Raw genomic sequence first — 24,611 nt, 5'->3', positions numbered from 1 at the left:
TGTGCGAGAAAACCATACGCAGAAACTTCTGCTAAAACATCTTCTCTGCTTTGATTTGAAGAACTCCATAAAGCTGGTCATGAGTCATCCAGACCAGGATTCAGACATGAGACATCCTGCTCTGGCATCAGATGATAGAGCACTGGGGGGGTAGAAGTGCTCTCTGCAGGCTTTTAGCACATCAGCACGTCCTGAGGTGGAATTGTGAAGACAAATATTTGATTTTGGCTGAAAGTGGGGCCTCTGATTTGAAATTAACTGCATAAATGCTTACAAAGTAGGGTTTTTTTTCCCCTCAAAAATTGTTTGTCTCTACCCCAAATATTTACTTCTATTTTAGTTTGTGTGCATTCCTCCACCATTCTTCAGCATCTTAGGCATTAGACTCTTAAAATAAGTGTTAGCTGAATTGCACAGGGGTTGATTTGGGTTATTAAGAAAAAATTGTGTAATTAGGGCAGAACTGAAAGTGTGTTGCCATAAATAACATTGTGATGTGGAGCAGCAGGGCTTTAGTTCTAACACAGACTTTCACTGAAAACTTAAAAGTCGTTCCACCTCTGTTTCTATTGGGTTCCTCCCCCAAATGATGCCCCTGTTGAGGAAAAAGCTACTGACATTCATAAGATGCTGTGTTAACAGCATACCTAGTTACAAATATAGTCTACATTTAATGTTAGGAGAAATAGGTATATTTGGTGCAATTTGGGAGTATTCATATTTTTTGCAAAATTTTTGACTCTAAGCTAGAAATCAGACTGAACTTTTAAGTTTAGTTGCCTTCTATTGGCCATGGATTTGCTCTCCCCAGCCATGAGGGGATGCAGCAGTGTTTCTGGTAGGCTCTGTATTTATTTGCAGGAGATATGTGTTTATTCTAGCTAAAAAATGAAGCTGTGGTAGGAGTAATGTGGTTTGCAGTGGTTATGTTTTCTTAAAGAGTGTCATTTTTGGCTGATATGAATATGAAGGAAAAACAGTGAACCTCTGTGGAGTATTTTGGCTGGAGAGCACACTGTGGTGCCTACTGTGGTGCCTTTTTTACATGCTATTTTAAAAATCTGGCTTAGCAGTTCTGAATGCTCTTACTAAAATAGCTGGAAGCTCCGAGGCAGAGCCAGAGGAGTCCATGTGTGTGTGCAGGGTGGTCATTATGGTGCGCAGGGATGCTCTGGATCCTTTTACTGGAAGTTACACCTTGCGTGCCATAATCACAAAGTCTTTGTTGTATCCTGGACCACACTTCTGCACACACAACAGTGGTCCCCTGAGCTGCTTCAGGCCACACAGTACAGCTAGATATGTTAAAAACACAAAATATATTGCTTTGAAAGTTGTGCTGTTGTGCCTGTTCTAATTCATCTCCAGCACATTCAGGTGTTTGTTTTGTGTTCCCCTAGATAAGAGGATTGCTGGGGATATATGTAAGAGGACAGATTTAGATTAAATATTAGGGAGAAATTCTTTACTGTGAGAGTGGGGAGGCCCTGGCACAGGTTGCCCAGAGAAGCTGTGGCTGCCCCATCCCTGGAAGTGTTCAAAGCCAGGTTGTACTGGGCCCTGAGCAATCTGGTCTAGTGGAAGGTGTCCCTGCCCACAGCTGGGTGTTGAAACAAGATGTTCTTTAAAGTCCTTTTCAACCCAAACCACGCAATGATTCTGTGATTCCCTAGGAATCATACTGTGGATGTTACTGTGCCAGGATCCACACTCCAGAGTCCCGTACTGGGACCGATGGGTGACTGTCACTGGAAACCTCAGGCCAGCTCCTTGCTTGTTGAGGGTGTTCTTTTCTCAGTGGCTGCTTCTGGCTGAAAGGCCAGCTCTTCCAGAGCTATGTTTTGATTACTCCACTAGACTGCACTAGATTGATGCTTTTTCTGTGTTCTCCATGGTTGAGCTTCTGCCAAGCCAGTGGAGAGACAATTTATTCCTGAGTGTCCTGATGAAAAGCAAAGTAGTTGCATATGCACTCTCATTTCTCTGAATTTCAATCAGGTAATTTTTGTGCAGAATTGTCCTGTTTCAGTAACCTATTAGGGAACATTATTTCAGTACGTTTCCATTTGCTGAAGTAATGGTGTATTAATTTAAAAATAAGGGTAGTTGTTGGGGTTTTTTTTCCCCATGTGCTTTACTCCTTCCCCAGTGAAACACAGACATCTGAAGTGCTCGTTTCTGAACTGAACAACATAAATATTTGTGTTGCAGAGTCCTGAATGTTCTGGTGCTGACATCTCTGAATACCGATTAGAGTGGGGAGAAGATGAGGAGTCTCTACAACTTGCTTACAGCGGCACAGATACCTGCTTTGAAATAAGTGACTTGTCGGCAGCAGCACATTATTGCTGCAGGCTACAGGTATGGCAGGGATGAGGTGGTGCATGCATTGCAATCTGAGGTGTAAACAGAGTTTCCTTCCACTGTGTTGTTCTTATTTTTATCGTTAGCTGCTCTGAAGTTATGTGCTCTGTAAGTCAGAAGGAATGCACATTTATTTTAAGTAATCAGACTGATGCATTACTTGAAAATTGCTCTTGCATTTTGTTACTTTCAGTGACTAACGCTTTTAACATCCATCTTACCCTCTGACACCAAAACAAATTCAAATGTTTCAGAAAATTAAAGTAAAAAATCAATTTTTTCGTGGTAATGAGAGGTAAATATCATCTACCTCCCAAGTGGATATTGAAGATTACCCTGGCTTAAATAATGAAATCCAACATTTGTTTCATTTATTGAGTAAAGCAAAGCAACTGAGTAGATTCCTGTGTGTATGAGATGGTACCTGCCAGAAAGTGAGTTCTCATCATTGCCATTTTGTCTCTTAGATTTGTAAGATTGCATCTCGTGTAGAGTCTCTGTGATTTCTTTTTCTTTGATCTTTTTTCTCTCCTATGACTTCCAGTAAAAAGTAGCAGTTAAAATACATTTTATGAATGTACACGAAAGTAAAAATACAACATTCTTTCTCCTTTCTGTCTACTGAAAAATAAATGGATGGTAAAGTAAGTGGAAAGCGAAGTAAAAATATTTTTGCTCAAGATACTCTTCCACAGGATTTATTTGTATGTGGAGGCAAAATACCACCACTAATGCAACCCAAAGTTCACATACCCGCCCAGCTGGCTACATGTGGACCACCCAGGGTAATTTCTTTGATCAAGGAGCAACATGTGTCCAAAAGTGTTTCCTTCTTGCCTTTTTTTTTTTTTTTAAACAGAACACTGAATTTATTTTTTTGGGGAGAATTAGTACTGCGGGGGAAGGCAAAGTGAAAGAGCGTGTGTGAGTGGCAGGGAAGTGTGAGCCAGAAAGTGCCTCTTGTTTCTGTAAGAGAGAGAGCATTCACCATCCATGGGGCAGGGAGGAGACTGTGAGACCACTGCTGCAGGGAGCCCAAGGAAAGTTTGATGTTAAACATGGAAACAGGCAGCCTGTATGGCATCTTTGATTTCCAGTGGGCGTTCATTTTAAACTACCTGCCACAAAAATGTTGCACAAATCTACTCAGTTTTAACACAACCAGTGTAATTTAATCCATAGGTAGAAGTTAGATGAAATGCACAACAGCACTAAGACATTTTATTGAAGTCCATCAGTAACTCTGGCGTTACTTTCGAGAGAGCTCCATCCTCTGGATCTGATCGGTGTATTATATGGAGAAAAATTTGTTGTAACATACACTGGAATATTTAAACAATTACACACCGAACACCCCACAAAACATAACAGACAAAGAAGGAAGGTTAAATAACTTCAGAAATTTTCGTCTGCTTTTAAAAAAGAGGAGAGAATAAGAGCTGCTTTGCTCATCTGTCAACAACTTTAACAGAAAAATCTTTCTTTTAACTTTTTTTAAAATAAAGATGCCCCAAACCACATTTACTCGGCCTCCTAATAAACACACAGTATTGCTATCTCAATCTGCAGTAACTCAATAAAAGAGAGAATTGAGGGATCAGGCACATCTCACTGCAGGGCAGACAATTGTCTTTACTGTTGCACAACTTTTTTCCTGTAATGAATATTCCTGAAAACAATTGAGGCTTCTGCAAAGGGAAATATTGTGTCATTTGGGGGTGGCAGGAGAAAGCATCTAGGCAGCACAGAACATGAAATTCCCATCAGTTATGTTGATGAGATTGTCCAATAAAGCAGTTATAAAGCACCACTGACAATTAATTGCTTGGAGCAAGATACAGATTGCCAAACACTGGTTTAGAGGCAAGACAAATCATATCATTGGCAGAGCACGAAACAAGGCTCACTTTTAACAGCTCCGGGAGCGCTTCACTAAATAGAAGATTTCCCCAGAGCAGGATTTGTTTTGAAGGGCTTTTTAAAGGCTGACAAATCTAACTTTATTATCTCTTTCTTCAATTGAACAAAATGCCTCCTGGAAAAACAGAACAAGGCTTTGTGTTTGTGTTATGCATAGCAAAAATAAGTTATTCGCTGCAGTTAAGCGCAGATAAGAGATCAAGCAATTGTTTGATGGGTCCTTTCAGTGCCATCACAGTCCCACTGGCAACACTGTAAGCCTTGGTTTTTGAATCAGTTGTAATCTTGATGGGAGGCTCTGGGCTAAGTTTTCCAAATGTAAGGAAAATGTGGATGGTGGAGGGTGCTGGGCAGTGTCCAAGCTGTTTCTGAAGGTCTGTGCCTTCTGGACCTCCCGTAGCTCCCCCCATACCATAACAAACTCCAAGCGCTCTCCATAGCTTGTGTGCTGGCAGGATGCTGGGCTGTCAGGAGGAGCTCAGCCAGCAGATCCAGGGAAGGTGATATTGCCCATTACATGCCATTCATGAGAACCTGGAGTTCCAGTGCTGCTCCAGGCAGAGGTTGATATAGAGATGTTCAGATGAGATAAGAAGAAATAAGTTATCGCTGTAGGCAATTGAGGATTGTAACAGTGGTCCAGAAGGGCTGTGCAATCTCCATCCTTGGAATTTTTCAAGACCCAGGTGGACAGAAACGTGGGCAACCTGGTCTGCATTCAGTTTGACCCTGCTCGGAGTAGCAAATTGGACTAGATGCGTCACATGGTCCCTTCCAGGGGAAAATGTCATTGGGCTGGAGGGAGAGCAGGATTATAGGCTGCCCAGGGACGTGGTAGATTCACTGTCCCTGGAGGTTTTTAAGATGAGACTGGATGTGGTGCTTAATGCCATGGTGTGGTAACCACGGCAGTGTTGGATCAAGGGTTGGACTTGATGATCTCAGAGGTCTTTTCCAGCGTGGTTGATTCTATGATTCTGTGATTACTGGCTATGCTGAAGGTAACTGAGGGAGCAGAGGTGAGGACAGAGAGGATTACTGTGTTCTAGTGTGGAATTTTCCAAGGGGGTATGATCTCCACATCACGAAGTGGCCCATTAATCCAAATCTTTATAAACTGGCTTTAATCAAGTTTTCTATCAATAGCACGTAAAGGTCTGACTAAAATACCCTCGGTAAGAATTTGGATGGTCCTGTGATTGTGATAATCCTGAGGAGTCGTTTCCTAGGCAGTTCAGTGTGTTGTGTACAGCATTTGCCACTGGCTGAGCATCAGCTGATGAAACCCCAGACCTGTACAGGTGTGCAGTGTTGAGCTTGCAAAGACAACAGCCTCTGAAATTAATGAGAACTAATGGGCTGCGTCCTGAAACTTGGTTTCCACGGGGATTCTGGATCTGTGAGTTAAGATGAGAAGCCTGATAATTGGTTACTGTCCTCTCTGGTGGAAGATACTGAGCTGTGTGCTTCAGTGGTGATTTGCTAGTGAGTTGTGACTTTTCCCACTTAATTGATTCTGTGATTCTGGGGAAATTTGAGTCATAGGCTTAACGCCACACTGAGTTGCTGTATTCTTTTATCAGAAACTTTTTAGCGTGAAATTAGCTGTCCATTCTCTGGGTAATTCTCAACAGGCCAAATACCTCTTATCTCTAGGGATACTCTGCTTGCATAAAGCATCTGACATCGCACCCTGCAGCATAGTGGGGATTTTGTACAAGGTGGCTCAACAATTTCGGGTAGCCACTTTGCTGAGCAACCTGATGTCACTGACACCATGACTATGACATTTTCCCTTACTAACCAAAGTTTCCTGGTAAAATGGTTACTGTTAAGTTTAATTAATGTCTATTAGGGAAAAGAGAAATATACTCCAGTTTTTCTGAGAGACACCCCTGAGTGAGAAAGGAAGATATTAACTCCCTAGTATGGGCAGGGGTATGAGTTATCCTGTAGGGAGGGAGCCAGCACTGCATATCCTCTGAACAATTCATGCAGCTCTTCCTGGCTGCACAGTTCATTATTACAAACTTGATACACATGTCAAAGAGAAGAGTTATCCTGTAAATATCTTCTGTCTTAACACACAGGCAATTAACCAGGCCGGAGCTGGGCCCTACAGCGACCTGGTGACCTGCAGAATCCCCGCGTCCGTGCCTGACGCCGTCTCTGTCCTCTCCGTGCTGGAGGACGAGCACGTGGGCGCCTGTCAGCTGTCCCCCTCCGTGTGCCTTGTACTCACCTGGGAAGAGCCGTGCAGCAACGGAGCTGAGATCACGTCCTACAACATCGACCTGGGGGACGTCAGCATTCCGGTGGGGAACGTGACCAGTTACGTCATCGGCGATTTGCTTCCCGAGACCTCGTACCGGTGAGTGCGGGGTCCACGCTGTGGTCCAGACCACACACAACTTGGTTTTACACTGGAAAGGTTTATGGCATGGAGAGTGAGGTTAAAAAAAAAAAAAAAAAAAGCCAACAACCCAAACCACCGACCTAGGGAGCGCCGAAATCTCCACTAATTCCTTTATGGAATGAATTGTAATTCGTGGTTTTTTCCCCCCTTCTTTCTCTTCTCCTTGCGTTATCTCTGACTTCTCCTTCTTTTGAGGTTGCTCTGCTAAGGCAAGATTGCACTGGTAATAATAAATTTATAAATAATAAATAGATATTTTTTCTAAAATGAGAAATAACTTGAATCACAGTGTGACATCTCATGCTTTTTTCAGCTGCTTGGCAGTACTATTCCAGTGGTTTAAATTATTAACTGTATTGATCCCTGTGCAGGGTTAGCAATTTACACACAATGAACTTTTATTTGTGTAGCTGCAGCTATTTTTTATCTCCAGTATATGGAGATTAATTAAAAAATAATCCGAATTTAAAAACAATTTCTTTATATTGCTTCAGAGCCTAAATTGCTAAATGACATTGACAAAATTTTATTATTTCATTGTTTAGACGTATATGTTTTCTCCCTAATTGCTCATTAAGAAATTAAAATGGCTCCATGCAGGCAATAAACAGCAATATAGCAGAAGATGTGACAAAATTTCTATTTTAAGTGCTGTTCTAATAAAGACTGAAAATCTGATCACACAGTTATAAAATTAGACATGGCCTAGACCTGTTGTACCATTTTCCTTATTTTTCTTTTATATTCAAGGTCACAATCCTACGGGTCTTGTAGCATTTAAATGAAAAGTTCATAATTCAAATTTCATCCTGTACCCAAAAAAAAGAGCTCTTTCCAGCAGGTATACAAATACACATTAAAAGTCATTTAAAGTGAGGAGCGTACATAGCTTTCTCACAGATCTTTCTTATAAAGTTGAAGAGTTTGCCTGTGGATTGACCACCCAGCTGTGGAACAGCATCATCCTTGGGCAGTCTCATACTCCTTGGTTTCTCCTCATATGTTTGTTCAACCAAGAGTCAAAACAGCCGAAATGGGAACTTCGAGCAACTCAGTCAAGACAACCAGAATGGGCCATTTAAATTCTTCACTGAAATCTCACTTCTTCAGTCTCTTTTTTAGCTGGTTCTTGGTTGTCTGCAGCTTCCTTTAGGGAAATGTCATTGTCTTCAAAGCCTGCAAATAGAGATTGGATTTTTTTGTTTGTTTGTTTTGCATTCTTATTTAATTATTTTGTAAAAAGCACCATATTAAATCACATCATTTTAATCAGGGAGTCTTGCCTGTCTCTGATCCAAATAAAACAGCTGAAGCCACAAGCATTAACTGCAACTGTTCTAAATATTGCTGTAAGAATAAGTTCCTATCCAAAAAAAAACATCTTGAAGAGCACAAACCAGGGGGTGACTGATCAGAAGTATTAATATAGGAAAGCTCTTTTCTTGAGTAAAACAAGAGAAAAAAACCCCAAATTTTGCATCTCATGCCTGTCAGGGGAGACAAGTCACTGCAGTTGGATTGCAAAAATGCACTTCACCTATAGTTGGAAGTATTTCTCTGCTAATCAAAAATAGATATGTCAGAGTAGTTTTGCTGTTGATCCTTAACTCACTGATATTTCTTCTTCAGGCGTATCTTACCTGTCTTTGATCAGTGAACTTCTGTGCTCTGATAAATGTATCCTTAAGGAACTGGTTTATCAGGCTGTGTACTAAAAGGTGGTGGGTTTTCTGTCCTCTTTGGTTTAATCAGAAGAATGTTTCAGAACATCACTGATCTCATCCTCTAAATTTCTTCACTGATGGTTTCTCTTTTTGTGTCAACTTTGTTTAACACAATTAGCTCTTCTCCCTCTCAAGTGTTTATTCCCTACTGGGTTTAAAAGCAGTGAATGTGTTTTTCCTAGACTAAACAAACCAAGTACTACTGGGTTTCAGGCTCTGAGCTCTCTTACCAAAGTTTCATCAGAATTTGAAGTAAATCAGCAAAGGGTTTATATATTTTAATTGCATCGGAATTCCACTGTCAATGTTTTTTGGTTGTGGGAACACGAAATTGAAAGCAAATCTTGCTTCTTGTGAATCCATCAAGTCCAAAATTGGAAAAGGAACGTTGTTTGGGATAACAGGGTGATTCTAGCAGCCTTTCTATGTGTGTCCACCCCGTTGGACCTGTTAGCTTAGGTCTGGCATTGCTTTGCTACCTCCAGCTTCTTGGTGGGAACAGCTGTACAGGGGCAGCCCAAAGTACGCCAAGCAGGCTGCAGGCTCTTGGCAGAGGTGGGCTCAAAGCTGACAAGTTGAATGGTTTATGTGTCTTAGTAGCAAACCTAGCCAGAATGCCACGAGAAGGATTTATGTGCCAACATACATGTAAGGCAGGAGGAGCTGGGATGTGCCTCTGTCACGCTGCTGGTGGCCCTCCTAGGGCTGATCCAAGAGGAGTTGTCCAGCATCAGGCACAACCCAGCTCTCCTGCTGCAGAAAGCAGCTGCCTCCCCAAAGCACTGTGTGAAACATCCTGGCTGGTGAGCAGCTGCAGAAATATGTCCGAGTTCTGCAGTCTTTCTTTCTGCTTTACTGACATAGCCAATGAAGGTCTGGAAACTCGCATTGTAGGGTAATGTACTTGGACTGGTTTTCCCTGAACTGATGTAACTAGGAGTGAGTTAATAAATATTCCACAATAAATAAGTATTCAACAGTCATAGAAATATCCATTTTCTGTTACACTCTGTTCCCAAGCTGCACTCAACGCATTCCATAGATAATTGTGCTCTGCTGTTGAGATACTTCACTGTGAAACAACTTCCAATTTTTAACAATGCTTATGTTCTTCTGAAGTTACACAGTGTACAGGAATATATAGTAGCACTATTAAATTTTAATAGCAACTCTTAATTTTAATTTGGTTTAGGAATAAAAATTCTAAATATTTTTTATCTTTAAACAATATCAAGGAAAAGGTCATCCAAGATGGAGAGAGAAGAATGTACGTGGATGCTCAAATTAGCAATATTTAAGTGGATTATAAAACAAGTGTTTCAGAGTGTAAAACTGATTCTTGCTGCAGCCCCAGGAGAGCACAGTCTGGGTGGGGATCTGTGAGGCTGTGTGTGGTTGCTGTCCATCATATCCAGGCTGCAGCTGATGGGGGAGCTGCTTCCCCTCCCTTTGGAAGTCTGTGGCATTTTAACTCCCACAGGTTTCCACAGGCAAATGTCCTGCAACTGTTGCCATTCCACTTATGGGAACTAGGAAATCAAAGTCTTCTCATGTCAGACTCTAAAATTAATTCAGAAGTCGATTTTTCAGTTTGTTGGATTACTATACAAAGGATTTTGTGACCAATCTGAAAATAGCATCCTGTTTAGTGGGTTTTCCTGGGTCAAGAATCTTATAAGAGAGAATGGTCTGTTTAAGATCATTTCATGGTTTCTAAATTTGCCTGGTCTCATTTATGTTTTTTTTTTTTCCTCAATGTTTAAAAGTTGCAGTGGGAAAATGTAAGAATGAATACAAATATTATTTTGTAGGGTCTGCAGAATTAGGCACTTGTTTACAAATTGTGATTGTCAGACTGTTAAACCATCTTTCCAAGAGGGTGTTTGGGGTATTTTCACTTAGAAACCACTAGTGAAAAAGTTGAAAGGAATTCAGGAAATGGTTGTATTGCAAGTATTTCTACATGTCTATACAGTACTTTTACATGAAAATAAAGAGTTGACTTTTCTCAGTATCAGTTCTGTAAAGAGTAATTGGTTTCCATTTAATTGTGGAATTTCTCTTGTCTACCCTGGCTGTGCCACCCGGCTGGAAGGGCTCAGTGTTGCTGGGGCAGGGACATGAGAAAGCAGCTGAGCTGGACCAGGGATGGTGCAGTGCAAGGTGTTCTCCCACCACCTTCTCCACAGGGTCCTCCTCTCTGCCAATGTTTTTCGCTTCCTTCTCCCCTTCCCTGTGGACTTCACAAGTTATCCATTGAGGAGGTGCTGCTGTGGTTCAGAGGGAGATGACAGCTGGGTTTGAGTTGCACTGTCATGTGCACAGAAAACCAAAGTTAGTTGTTTTATGTGTCTCTGTCAAAGCTGAGGCCCTGGGAATGATAGTGGCAATTTACAGAGCTTTATGGTGGTGCAATCAGTCGTAAAGAATAACCACATCAGCCGTGTTAGAGTCAAATCTGTTCTTCCTTTCCCAGTATCATCATTCATTTGGAAGATGCCTGTCCTTTATTTCAAGTCTTAAGAGTTTCCATCAGCACCTTGCTGTGCTCCAGAGTGGGAAGGAGGGGATGTGTGGGCATACTTCTGCGTCAGAAGAGGGGGGCAAGAACACTGTGCAGCAGAGGAAAACAGCAACAAAAGAGAGAAAAGACACATTTTTACCTCATGCAAATACCTGGCAAAAGGAAGACAAGTAAATGCAGGTGTATGCTCATGCACATATCTGTTAAATAAATCTATCCACTTCTGCCTGAGAAATGTGGTATTTGAGATTCAGTTCAGTCACTGGTTGTTTTCAGGTGTGGTGGCTGCCATTTGGAAATGGGCTAAAGTTACTTGAGGACAGGAGAGGCTTTGTTGTTACTGGGATTTTAAATAGTACCAAATTAAACAAAGCCAAAAAAAAAAAAGGGCTTTGTACTCCAGAGCACATTGCTGTAATCAATCTATAAAATAAGTAGAAGCATTTTGTAATGTAGCTGTTACTGTTTCTGTTCATATGCTAAGGGGATAACTTGCCAGAAAACAGTGAAAATTCGGGCAGTTTTCACATTATTTTTGCTACAATAAGGACCATTAAATATTGATGTAATAACATAATATGAAATAAGATCAATGCCTGTATTAATTACACTTCTTCAGATAGTAGAAAAACCTTTTGTTCTTTTTATGCCAAATGCTTTTTATGTATGCAGCACTTGAAGAGGAGGCTCCCACTAGATCTTCCTTTGTGCCATCCACCCTTTGGGAGAAAGGGGGTTAAATCACCGTAGTATAGTGCTGTAAGGTGGTCAGGGTGCATTTCCTGAAGCCAAAAGGAGGGTTAGAAGGAAAATGCAGCTCCCCACCAAGCAATGCATTACCCCTGTTCATGTCTGGGTCAATAAGCAAAGGTTTAACTACACGTTTACAGGACTGTGTAAGCACAACACATCCTTAATGTTTATTAATAATATAACCATTTTTTCCTTGAAATTGCAGCAAATATAGTTTGAGGATTCATTTAATGAGGAAGATTTGAGGGTTTTTTCCCTATCCCTTTTACTCTACATATTCTAAGGGTAGAGCTGAAAACTTGCTGTTCAAAGCAAAGTAATTTTTCATACATTGTTTATGTGAACTTACTTTATGTCCTTCAGTCAAAATAAGTAGCTCTGCCAAGCAAAGACAGTTCTATTTGTCACCTGCTTTCCCCGAAGCAGGCAGTCGTGGGGGTTCTGCTCTTCCTTCTCCCCCTACCACCTTCCCCAGGAACTTCTGCCTTCTTGGTGGCTGATAGTTTTGAGAAGCAACACTTCTTGTAGAGAGTCTTTTCCCATGAGAAAAATACAAGGCTGCTGTGCACAGGATTTCCACTGTAAATGGCATCTGTCCAGTGATCTAAACTAGGCTGAACTATCTTAAAAAAAAATTAATTAATTTGGTCCATCCTGTTTTCTCTTATTTTCACTTCATTTTGAAACCTTTCAGGCTTGTGTGTACCAATATTTCTGTTTACACAGTCCTCTAAGCTCTTTTGAAATACATATTTCCCATTTTTTTTTATGGTGCTGTTGATGTGACTGTAGCCAAAGATTGCTGCTCCTCACTCGTCCCTGTTAGCAGATTCTCAGTGTACAAATTATTAAACTAAGGTGCAGACAGACAAGAGAAAGTGACAAAACAGAGGGCAGGAGTCATGGTCTTAAGAAAGAATTTGGAAGACTGGCTCAGGCTTAAGAATATTTCCAAATTAAAGCCTCTGTGACCAGGCAGGTGGTCTGTTTTTCTTCTAGATGCCCTTAATGTGACTCAAATGGCTCGAGGGCTTTTCTGTATCTTGTGAGAGCAACTTGAGTCCAACTTTTATTTGATCTAATAGATAGTTCACTGACAGTAAATATTTCTGCCGTTTGTGTAGCAGTGTAGGAGGTTTATGGATTTAAACTTCTCCATTAGCTCTTCCTGGTAGAGCTTCCTGTACTTAAATAGCGTCCTTTGTGAGACACTGCACACACTGAAATAACACTGCTCTTTGGTCTTCAGGGATGTTTGCCAACATGGAGATGGGTTTCATGGCAGTGACACCAATGCTTTCACTGAATGATTTCACCTAAATTCGCCCATGATCTTTGTTAGACAACCAGAACACGCTCCTGCTTTTTATTTATTCATGGTTACGCACTTTGTGTTTCCCAGGCTGCACTTGTTCTTGTGCTGCTGTCCCTTCTTCGTGTGGCTGAAGGGACTGTCATCAGATCCTGAGGTTGCTGACCTAAATCTTCCCCTTCTGCCTTCCTGCATTTCTTGCCACCTTCACTGCATCTCTCGCAACTTAAACAGGATGATATCTGTTGGGTGTTGTGTTTGCAGATCCTTCCAGTTTGCCAAGGCTCTCTTGTTTCTCTAAGACATTTTTATGTCAAGAACCTCATGAAAGCGCCTTATTTGACATTTACCTTTTTTGTTTGTTTTAGGATCAGGATCCAGGCTGTCAATGAAATTGGAGCTGGACCTTTTAGCCAGTTTATTAAAGCAAAAACCAGGCCTTTACCACCCTTACCTCCACGGTTAGAGTGTGCTGCAGCAGGGCCTCAGAGCCTGAAGCTGAAGTGGGGAGACAGCAGCTCCAAGCTTCACGTTGCTGATGACATGGTCTATATCTTGCAGATAGAAGACAGAAATAAAAGGTAAGTTCTTTTTGGGCAACGTGATGGTCAGGATTTTGTGGCTGTTCAATGTTTTTGGAGCATCAGGAAATATGAGCTTGGCGCTGGCTTGGTGGGTAAACAATAATTTTGAAATAAGGTGTGCAAGAAACACAAAAACCCTGTGTTTAAATTAACGGTGCTAAGCAAAAACTGTTTTCCCATGTGAAATTTGTATTGGAAGATAAGATAATGTAGCTCCAAGGTTGGGATGAGATACGTTCAGTTAAAACAGGGAAGGAAAGAAAGATAATATGCAAGTATTGCCTAGCAGTCTGAGCTCTTCAATGAATAAATATCATAGATGGCTCATAATTTACTAAGAAACGCTCTCAACTACTTCAATTAGGTAAAATAACTGACTTATCAAGAAGATAATCCTTAGAGACCTTCAGTACAGATCATAATTTGATGTAAATTAACCCAATTCCTTTAATTTAAATAGAGCTGTGTTGAGTTTATGCCAACTGAAGATTTGGCCCAAAAACTCTAATTTTACGTAATAAACCCACGATGAATAATGCCTTAATATCTCCCAGTACCTCAGCTGTACTGAAGCAGAGAGAGTACAGGCTCCCCTGTATTAATACTGAGAGGTGTCCAATGAATATAAATGCCCATTTGAAAGTCTGACTGGTAAAATCAGCTCCCTCAGAGTGCAGTGATGCTTGGCAGGAGCCCATCACCTGCAGCAGGGTGGGATCCAGTCAGCTGGACACATCCAGCAGGCTGCTTTGTTTTGCTTTCATGTACCACTGCAGGTAGGATGGTGAAGAGCTATAAATTGTTTTAAACCTGGTTTTGTATTGGAGAAAATAGCAACTTTCCTTGTAAGAATAAAATACGTTGTGTTACCTGGCAGCTTTTTTCCCCTTTGCTCTTGCATAAGGCTTTAGCATGATCCTTTGCTTTTGCACCAGCTTTTCCCGCTGCAATTGTTCTCTTAAGAGCTGTTAATCAGGAGGAATTTGGACTTGATACTCTGCTAGGTCTTTTTAGCTTTTAATTTGGCTTATAGTCCACATGAGCTCCCAGAGATGCAGAGAGACTTCTCATCTACGTTGTGCTCCTGCTTGAATGGAGTCCCTGCATGAAATGGCTTCCTCTGGTGTTGGGTTTGCAGAAATCAGCTCAGATAATTCCTGAAACGAGCCAGAGCCCTGTGGCTGGTGAAGTGCATCCTGGTGTGGGCACAGCAGAGGATTGGGATGGGGTCACTGTTGTGTTTGAGAAGGGTGGGAGCTGGCAGTTCCTGGCAGTGAGATCTATTTATTTGTTCCCTATCTGACAGTCCCTTTTTGCTCTCCGTTGTGTGCATCGATCACAGTGAGAGATGCTCCTGAAAGGATGCAGAGCACGGTTTTGTACATTTGGGAGAGCTATCATTCCTAATGAGCAGAGAATGACAGCCCACACATGAATTGGTAGAAGCAGCAGTTAGTTACAGAGGTAGGAGTCCTCTCTGAGATCATTCCCATTAAATAAACCCTGTTGTTGCTCACTCGTGTGTGTGTGCTTATGGAAAATACTGGAATGTGGTTCTTTGACCATCACTGGCCTCTTCAATTGCACAGGTTAATGCCAGTAATCTGTGGACACCTAAGGGAATAATTAAATAGAACAGAATATTTTAGCTGGAAGGGACCTACAGTCATCCAGTCCAACTGCCTGGACAGTTCAGGGCTGGCCAAGTTAGTGTGTTTTTAAGGGCATTGTCCCAATGCCTCTGGAACACTGACAGGCCTGGGGCATTGACCCCTCTAGGAAACCAGACTGGTGAAAAATGACACAGAATAAATGATAAAGAGGGGTGTTTTAGAGTCCTTTGGGGAGAAGAAATGGTACTTGACTCGGGGGAAGAGGCTGTGGTGTAAACATGGATAACTCAGAACTGACCTCTGTCGTATCCTCAGTTTTTCAGAGGACATTTTTACTGTATTCCATAAGGCATCTGAAATTTCTGATGACAGCTTTATGTTGAAGTCCCTCAGCTCAATATATTACAGTTGGACCCTTCTTTGTTTTACAGTAGAATTTGGCTTTAAAATGGCATTAAAGCATTTTCACAAACAGAAAGATGAGCAAATTCTTTAAAAAAAAAAAAAAAATCATCAGTAAGTCTCATTCTGGCCCGATAACTTTAATGGCCTTTTGGCAAATATTCAGCTCTGGCTTTATGTAATGATGGTCAGGCAGTGCTCCTCAGTGTGTGCTGGTCATTAAGAATTGTTTTTAACTTTTCCATGTTGTAATGAGGTATAACAGGCCGGTTGTTGGAGACCAAATGTTTCATTGATTGTGAGACCTGTGAAGCAAAATACTTGGAAATCTCCTGCCACTGAATAATGTAAGGGCTTGAGAAGGTTTGCACATCAGAAATGTACCTGCTTTAGCTCTCCTTAGCTCTTTAGCGGGTGACATTTAGTAAGATCAAATTAGCATCCCTTGTCCTTTCCATTATGAGTAGCACTGAGTGGAGATGAAGAAAAATCTGTTTCTAGAAAGCTCAGTACATGGGAACGTTATTTAAGAGTAAGTGACCTTTATGTAAGAAGGACTATGAAATTCCTTTTTTTTTTTTTTTTTTTTTTTTTTTTTAGTAAAGTGTCAGTTGTGTCTTCATTTCCTAATTTTGGTAATGTCAAGATAATCATGTAAATCAAATTACTCTGTTTTCCAGAATACTATGGATTTTTCCTCTCTGGGGAAAAAGGGAACCTAATTAATGTTTTTTGGTTTTTTGTTCTGTGGTGGTAATTAGTCTGTAGTTGTTCCTCCAACTAATTACACCTCTTAGTGTCTTAAAATGCTTGCATTATCCAGTCTGAAAGAGAATTAGCAAGTGCATTTTCAGTGGGTCATTTATCAGTTGCTTGTGTTTCTTTTAGACAACTGTATGTTGCAGCTGAGGTAAGTTCTGTGATTTTTGTGTGTGTACAGAAATCTGAATAAATATATATGTAATTACATTTTAAGGGAGAGTCATAGGTAAGAAGCAACCTAAGCAAATATGTCATTGATAACTCTCCCACACTTCCATAGTCTTCACAGTGGTACTGGAAACCTTTTCTCCCCAAGCATGTTGAATGCCCTGGTTATTGCAAATTTCAAGCAGTCTAATTAAAAAATTGTTTACACTCATGGTTTGATCAAGACAATTTACACTCATTTTAGCAGCAATTACCGATATGTTTCAGTCCTACTGGCTTGTGAAATTCTATTAAAATACAAAATTAGATAAGTTAACATATCCTTGCAAAAACCTGCAGGAAAAGAAAATCATTTTCGTATTGGGTAAAACATATGTGATGAAAGGAAATTAGGAATGAGCACCAAGACAAATGTCACACTCCAGTTTACTAGGCAAGCGTGGGTAGATGGAAAGTTAACATTCAGAGAAGTTTTCCAGGTAACCTGCCCCTCACAGTGCTGCATTGTGTAGGTGAGCATTGCTATTAACAGTAATTACTTTTGTATTAAGGGCATCCTGATCCTGCACTTGGGGCTTTGCAATGAGGGCCGTGCAAATGAAAAAGAAGAGGGAGAATTGTTCCAAGTGTCAACTGGTTAATTTGTTAATGCATTTCGACTTCGTTCCTAGGAACAGGAGTAAACAATTTTAGAAGATACGAGTTAACTGTTATGTGTGTGTGATAAAACCACATTAAATGTTTGAGATGTTAGGAATGTAAGAAGGCATGGAATTGGATGCTATTCCTTAAATATTTTCAAGGAATCCCTGGTTTTGGCAAGAAATAAAATTTTCTCTTGCATTTTGATCTGTGTACATCTGCAGGTAACTTCAGACTTTGTGGATAACTGAGTATTCCAGACAGTAGATCATAAATAAGAGCAGCATTTAGACCCAAGATTGTCACTGTAATGAAAGCTACTTTCTGCACATCTGCAACAGCCTCATAAGAGAAATAATGCTTTCCTTAGAGCAATAACTGTTTAATCCCTAAAGTGGTAATTGGAGTTCAGCTCAGTGCAACAGCATCACGTTGGCCAGTTTTTCAAGAGCACATTTTCATTTTGGTCCCAGCTTCACTTTGCTGCTGTTGGTGAACTCAAGACTGAGCTTGGCTTCCTTCGCGAGCTTTGCCCAAACAGATTACTGAGGCTGTCACGTCAGTGGCTGTGAACACGATGTGCTGAATGAGTTTCATTTTAAGGTCCATAAACACCATTAGTTGCTGCCATACTGGGAAAGGGGATGTAGTGCTGCACAAGGAAGATAAACACATGCAGGGGCTGTAAGAACATTAGTTTGCTAGTGCTGAACTGTGTTCTCTTTTGGTTTTAGCTTTAAGTCCACTCTTATTTGTATCTGTGTTGCCTATTAACACGTTGCCATTGCAAGCAAGGTGCTGGTAGCTGCCTGGTCATCTACTTCTTCCTGACTCTATAGTTCCAACAGGCCATTGCATGCTCTTTGTGATTTTTCCCGGATCTTTCATTCAAATGCTGTTAATTCCCATTTAAGCTGTTCTCAATATTGTCCCTCCTGTCTGTTCCTTGGCCCCAGATGTGGCTGAACACAGGAATCATCTGTCAGGCACTTTGCTGATCTGTCTTCCGTTCCTCCTGAACGTGCCCAGCTGCTTCTTCCAAAAAAAAAAGGCTATTTTTCTTGCTATGGAGGAGCTTCTGTAGGCTGAAATACTTCCATTCTCAGTTATTTCAGACATCTGACAAGTAACTATCTGTTGTAAATATGGGTTACAAACACAGATTCAGCTCCAGATGAAAGATGATCTAGTAGGAACAAGCTAAAAATCGATTTTTGGCTAAAGTACCCTTTGTTTACCCTGCGAGTGTGCCAGGTAATTCAGTGAAGAAAACCAAACTCTTCCCATCTGACTTATCACTTGTCATTTTCCATTCTCCACTTAGTTTTGGTTTTTTAAGGAAGGAAATGTTGTCTCCTTCACTGTGTCCTGTTATTATTATTATTATTATTCCTAGAAACAAAAATCATACTGACAGTGGTGCACATACAGTATTACATAGATTATATATAATATAATACAGATATCTTCTAGAAAGCAGATCTTCAGGTCAAAGGGGCAAGTGCATTCCATCTCTTTGGTCCACACTTCACGTTAGGACTGGAAGCCAGGGCTGGGAAAGGCTGTGGGAGCCCCAAAATTCTTGAGGGGAACTCTTTTGTCATGTATTTGGCTTCCCTCAGCATCTGCCTGCAAAAGGAAATCCCGAAGAGTGGCTCGAAAAGCTGCCCTAAAGCTGAAAAGATCAGGTCAGCCTGGTGCTGGTCAAAGGAGCAGTGAGGGATGTGGGGATGCTGCAGATGTGAAGCTTTTCTCTTTGAGCTGAATGTTTCAAAATGCAGCAAAAATTTAAAAAAAAAAATGTGCATTGACTTTACTCCTGTCTCTGTGAATTAGATGGGTTTGGTTTGAAACTTTGCTTTCCTCGGTGCCACCTGTAGTACAGGGAGCTGCTGGTGGGGAGAGAAAATCACAGAAATCTGTGAGTGTTTGATAAAGTTCTTTAACCAAATTATAGAAGAATAGTCTAAGAAAGCAGGTGTGGGGGCTGTAAACGTGCAGATAACACGGTGTTGCATTAATAGTATTAAAAGGGATGTTGGCTTGTGAAATGCTTGTACTTTAGTTTCTAATTAGGCAGTTTCCCTTTTATGCTGTTTTGAAGCCCTAGGTTGCCAGGTCAGACTGGTGCTGTATTAATGATTCCTCTCCAGCCAAAATTGTGGCAGATGGGTACATTCTTTGGGAGGCAGTAACAGAACTAGTTGAGATGGCTATTTCAGCCTTTGTTCCTCAGCTCAAGATTGCCATCTTTCTTAGTGCTGTAGGGTAGAATTTCTTTCAGATTAAATTCTTGTAGGAACCAACAGGTTACTAAAATATAAACAAACCCCAAGAGTTTGAAAGGGAACCTGCTGATTAAAATGTGCTGGGAACTAATGAGCAGAGGTAGAGCGAGTACATTCATATTCTTCTGCTCAACTGGAAGTGACTAAAGTGGAAGAAACAAAATAGCTGCCACATGTAAAACATTTCCAAGAAGATCTTCACTGAGAATAAAAAGGTATTGATGAAAAACTAACAGGAGTGGTGTCTCCCTAACAATCGTTGGAGGACATCATGTTCTCTCTGCTGTGAGCAGGTAAATGAATAATCCATGACAACGTGAGAACGTCTGGGAAGGGAAAATTGGGATCAACCAAGTGAGATGAGGGGGAAGTAGCCTCTGGAGAGCATCTCCATCCCTGGAGAAAAATACCTTCTTTTCGATATCCACTGTTAATTTAGTGGAGAGGAGAGGCAACACCACGGCGTGGTAAATTAGAATAATTCAGATTTAATTATGCATGGTGCAAACTTAAAAAAAAAAAAAAAAAAAAAAAAAACAAAAACCAAACCAAAACAGCTGTACTGAGAATGCCATTAACCCCCAGAGGCAGTGTGTTTTCAAAGGCAAGGTACCAGTTAAGGTATGTAGCCTTCTGTCTTTTAAATTCTGCTGGGCAAGCCAATGAGAGGGAGATAGAGAATGTGGGAGATTTTCCATACGCAGATTAAGTCAGCTTTTAAATACATAAGAGATCAAATCCTTGCAAACAAGCTCAAAGATGATTTGTTTTTAAGAAAATGTTTGGAACAAGGCCTGGAACAAGATTGTAGGATATGTTGCTCCAAATGTATAGCCACCTACATCAATTAACTATACTATTTTAAAAATAACAGGAATAATCCTGGAGGATTATGGAGTGCCTAGTTTAGACGTGAGGAAAATACTACCTTATCAAAAAATCACTAGTATTTTGAAATTAGTATTTCATCTTTATTATGTGTCTTCCATCATGATCTGCATCTTCTAACAAAATTACAAAGCATTAGTGTCATAGTAAAGCCCAATAGCAATTGAATTTAACTCAGTAATCAGCCTTTCTTCTTCCACAATTGGAAGCTCTCGTTCCTCAAATATGGTTGAATCTCAGAAGTTTTAGTGTGCTTCCATTACAGTCTTGTCATGCAAGCTTCTCCATAGTTTTTGCTTTCCTTACAGATGTTTTTTTGAGATAGAGAAGTGAAAATGAGGGGAGATGGGAACTAGATGGGAGTATCAGTATTAACTGAACTGGGAGTATTGATCCCGTTCCCAAATGACAGGAGGAGCTCAAGTGTTTTTCCAGATCACTTCCTCAGTGTTATGAAACCTTAATCATATCCAAAAGGTGAAAATGTAATTTGAGGACTAAGTCCTTGGCATTGACCATATAAATGTCTAGCAGTGTACCTTAAGCCCAGTCTGGGGTAAGGGTGTGCTTGTCTGTTCGCTGGTAGGGAATATTTGTGCTCCCTTGCTTACCTAACTCTGCTGATGATTACAAAGAGGTCTTTATTGTAAAATATGTATTTTTTTTTTCTGTCTGTTGCCCTTGGATCAGGGCTGGGGACAGGTCTCTGCACTTCTGAGAGTACTGCAGGGGTTTCTGAGGCAGCTGCTTGATTGAGCTGCAAGAAGTGGTGAGGGAGAGCAGTCTTGGAGCCTAATCTTAATGCCGTCCTAAGTACATGTGCTTTGCTCATCACACAGTGATGAGCAAATTTTCTTCCATGAGAAGAGGTTTGTGTCAGTCTTGTGAAAGTTGAGCTGCTTGTGTGAGCCTCAGAAATGTGGGATGGCAGGTAATTCTTAAAACTGTATAAACGTAAGGATAAAAAAAAAATCCCTATTTCTTCTTTGAAAATTGGCCCTAAACTCTCCTCTTAAAAAACTTGTGGGCATAGATCTTTGATTTCTAATCAAGATGTGGGGCTCTCTAAAACTCAGTGGGGTTAGTAAGTCACGTTAGTCCTCAGAGAACATTTCCAGTAATTTGAATTACCAGAACATGTCCCTTTACTACAGATGATTCTTGATCTCTGTTTGTACTTACGTGGATTGCAATCATAATGTAATACAAATTGATTTCTGTCCCTGAGAGCTAATGACAGACCCAGTTTCTTTGAAATGCTCAAATTGGTTGTACTCTGTGTCTCATGCAAAGCCAAAGGATAAAGCTAGCACCTAGATAGGGAGGTCAGAAATCTCTCTTGGCTTCCTGGTGATTTAAAATCTGCTGAAATAGTTAAGATATTTGAATGCGTACTAAATGATAGATTAAAAAAAAAAAAAGTGATCCCACGCAACAAATTTTGTGTTCTCCGGGTTTGGGGCTATTCCGAGCACAGACGTTGTTCCCACTGGAGGCTGAGTGGGATGGAAGCACATCTTGGGTGCTTCCTCTTTATTTATTTTCATCTCTATTCTGCTCAGCACCTGGGTGTCAGGGTCTTAGTTAGAAGTTACTGCCTAACATACAACTGTTAGTGAAAAGAATCTGAGCAGAGCAATAGAAGATAAAGTCAGATTCTCCTTAGGTACTGTACATTAATTTTTATAAGATCAGGTGACAGTGATTTTGTTCTGTGTTACACTGCTGGACAAGTTTGCACGCACTCTTGTTTAGTCTTGTCAGTGGGAGTGTTTTGGGAGTCACTTCCTTAGTGTGGTGTGGTCTCAGCCTGCTCTGGAGCAGAGCTGTCCGTGTGGGCATGCCCAGCACTCCCAGGCTGGCATCCTTTTCCATCCTCCATATCTCCCTCATTATAATTATGCTTACCCTGTGACTTCTCACTCACAGACCATCGTGTGTTCTGTCTGAACCTGTTTCTGTCTCTGCTCTTTGACTGTCTTCAGTCTGTGGGCTCTTCAGAACTGAGAAGTGTGTAACATATTACAAATATATTACACAATCTCCATGTTCTAATCTTAACTAGGATTACTCTGGCTTAAGATGGCACAGATAAGATGTGGTCTTTGTGCCTTAATATGCAAATAAAGTCCAAAGCCATAAGAGAGCTGACATATTAATCATGTTTTAATTGTAGTTTTAAACCACCAGCACACACAGTGTATTGTAGCAGAACGCAGGTTCAGTCCTTTTTGACTCCTAGGTATAGGAAGTCCATTGGCAGATGTTCTTCCTGGTAATTCATATAATCATTTTACAAGGTTATAGTAGTTGCAAAAAGGACAATGAGCTTCTGCTTTCCCCAACCTCCTTCGTCATTGTTAGTGTGTTAATAAGGTGACATTTTTATACATGCCCTCAACAGCTCTGCAGAGCACGTGGTGCCACTTTTCACAAGATGGATACTTTGAGCTGACAAATGTAATAACCAGGAATGTCAATGCCACTCCAGGGTAAATACATGTTCTCGTTTTTATTGTTTCAGGTTTATCCCAATTTATAGGGGACCAAGTCATACGTACAAGATACAAAGGCTGACAGAGTCCACCTGTTACTCGTTCAGAATACAGGCAGTAAATGATGCTGGGGAGGGACCTTTCTCAGAAATCTGTACCTTCTGCACAACTAAGTCAGTCCCACCTGCAATCAAAGGTATGTAGCAGATTTTTTTACATATAGTTAAATAACATGTAAATATTTGTGGAACTGGTAAGTATGCAGTGAGTTTCTAAGGGTTACCATAAGAATGTAATAACACATGAGGAATCAATTTGTGCTGCTTGTAGATTTCTGTGAATTGTGAAGTTATGGTGGAAAGCAAAATTATCACCCAAAAAATCACACAAACAATATAAATGTTACGTCAACCACTGCTCTGATACATAAACCCTTAAAATGCTGCTGCTAACAATGTTTGCCAGGGGATTGCTCTGGGTTACAGCAGCACTTATACCAAGGATCTAACAGCTGTAGTGTATATGTGTACCTACCAACTTAAGCTTTAAGGAAGTTTAATGTTGTCAGATGTGTAGGTGATGTCTAACATAGAACTTTAGGGTTTATTTTTCCTTTAATGTATAAAAGTAATTATGATATTTCACCTATAGAGCATTAGAATTAGAACTCAGTATGTGCTCCACTAGAAGAACTAAAGGCCTAATTAAATGAAGTTTTATAATGAAACGTCTTTTACTCTGTGTAAATTTTGTCCTACGTAATTATCCTGCTTCTGAGGAGGAGGAAGGAAGGAGCAAAACTAAAAACAGTACAAAACACAGTAAAAGATGCTTCATTATAAAACTTCATGTAATTAAGGCCTTTAGTTCTAGACCTAATTAGGCCCTGTTACAAAGGCAGCAGGTTCGCTCTATGGGCTGTCGAATCAGCTGAGCTGAAATCAGATGCACCTCTTCTTCCTGGGGTGCTTAAGTTTCCCTGCCAAGTCATGTCATGTACTGTGAGAAGCAGCAACTGCCACTTTGTCAGAGAGGTTTTGTTTGCTGCTCTGTACCTAAAGTCTGGCTTTGGTGATTTTGACACCTTTGGTAACCAAAGATGTAGAGAGGGGAGAGCACTGCGGGGTTGTGTTTCCCTGCTCCCTGAGGTAGCTGCTCTGAGTCACCCCCAGGAAGAACAACGGTCTCAAGCAAAAAATATCTTTGTGACTAAGGGTAAAGGTATTTAGCCAGGGGTGAATTATCCCAGTTCACACCATTGCACAGGTGTAAGATGTGCTACCAGCCAAGGGAATGGAGCTCCTGCTGAATGACCCAGGCTGGTGTGGGTTGGTGCATCTGCAGCACTAAGTGGATAAAACCAGCCCAATGATGCTGGCATGCACTGTAGTCACACGTTCTTTTTGTTGGATAATAATCCGTTTTATTCAATTCACCTCACCTAGGTTTTTGGTTTAAACTCCCTGCCTGCCTATTGAGTTCCTGTTAAATATGACTCACACCCTCGGCTGAATATCAAGCAGTAAAACACTGCAAATAGCAGGTCGTGTGTAGGCTGGGACCTTGGGTACATGACAAAACACTGGCTGTAACAGAGAAAAGGGCACAACAAAAACTGTGCTAGTGAACACTGCTGAGGGGAGGTGATGCTGCAGGGAAGAGAGATCTGATGAGCCAAGGTGGTGGTGTTGATTCCCTTTGGTACTCAGAGCAATACAGAGGAATTTATGTGATGAACTTAGTTCAGTTTTTCATC

The 24,611-nt window shown here is 40.8% G+C and overlaps 1 protein-coding gene across 1 annotated transcript in view; it reads left to right on the top strand.

Moving 5' to 3' along the window:
• Positions 1–24,611, top strand: part of FNDC3B (fibronectin type III domain containing 3B) — a 196,332-nt gene that overhangs the window by 154,749 nt on the left and 16,972 nt on the right. Inside the window, exons 21-24 of the mRNA XM_027891324.1 lie at positions 2,212–2,361; positions 6,375–6,655; positions 13,382–13,594; positions 22,885–23,051. Coding sequence (XP_027747125.1) covers positions 2,212–2,361; positions 6,375–6,655; positions 13,382–13,594; positions 22,885–23,051 — 811 coding nt within the window. The remainder of the gene's footprint in view (positions 1–2,211; positions 2,362–6,374; positions 6,656–13,381; positions 13,595–22,884; positions 23,052–24,611) is intronic.

Source organism: Empidonax traillii, unplaced genomic scaffold, assembly GCF_003031625.1.
Source record: "Empidonax traillii isolate 1590-97213 ecotype Southwest subspecies unplaced genomic scaffold, ASM303162v1 scaffold319:size813200, whole genome shotgun sequence".
Classification (NCBI taxonomy): domain Eukaryota; kingdom Metazoa; phylum Chordata; class Aves; order Passeriformes; family Tyrannidae; genus Empidonax; species Empidonax traillii.
The sequence above is the reverse complement of the archived record's forward strand: the minus strand, read 5'-3'. Positions and strand labels throughout refer to the sequence as shown.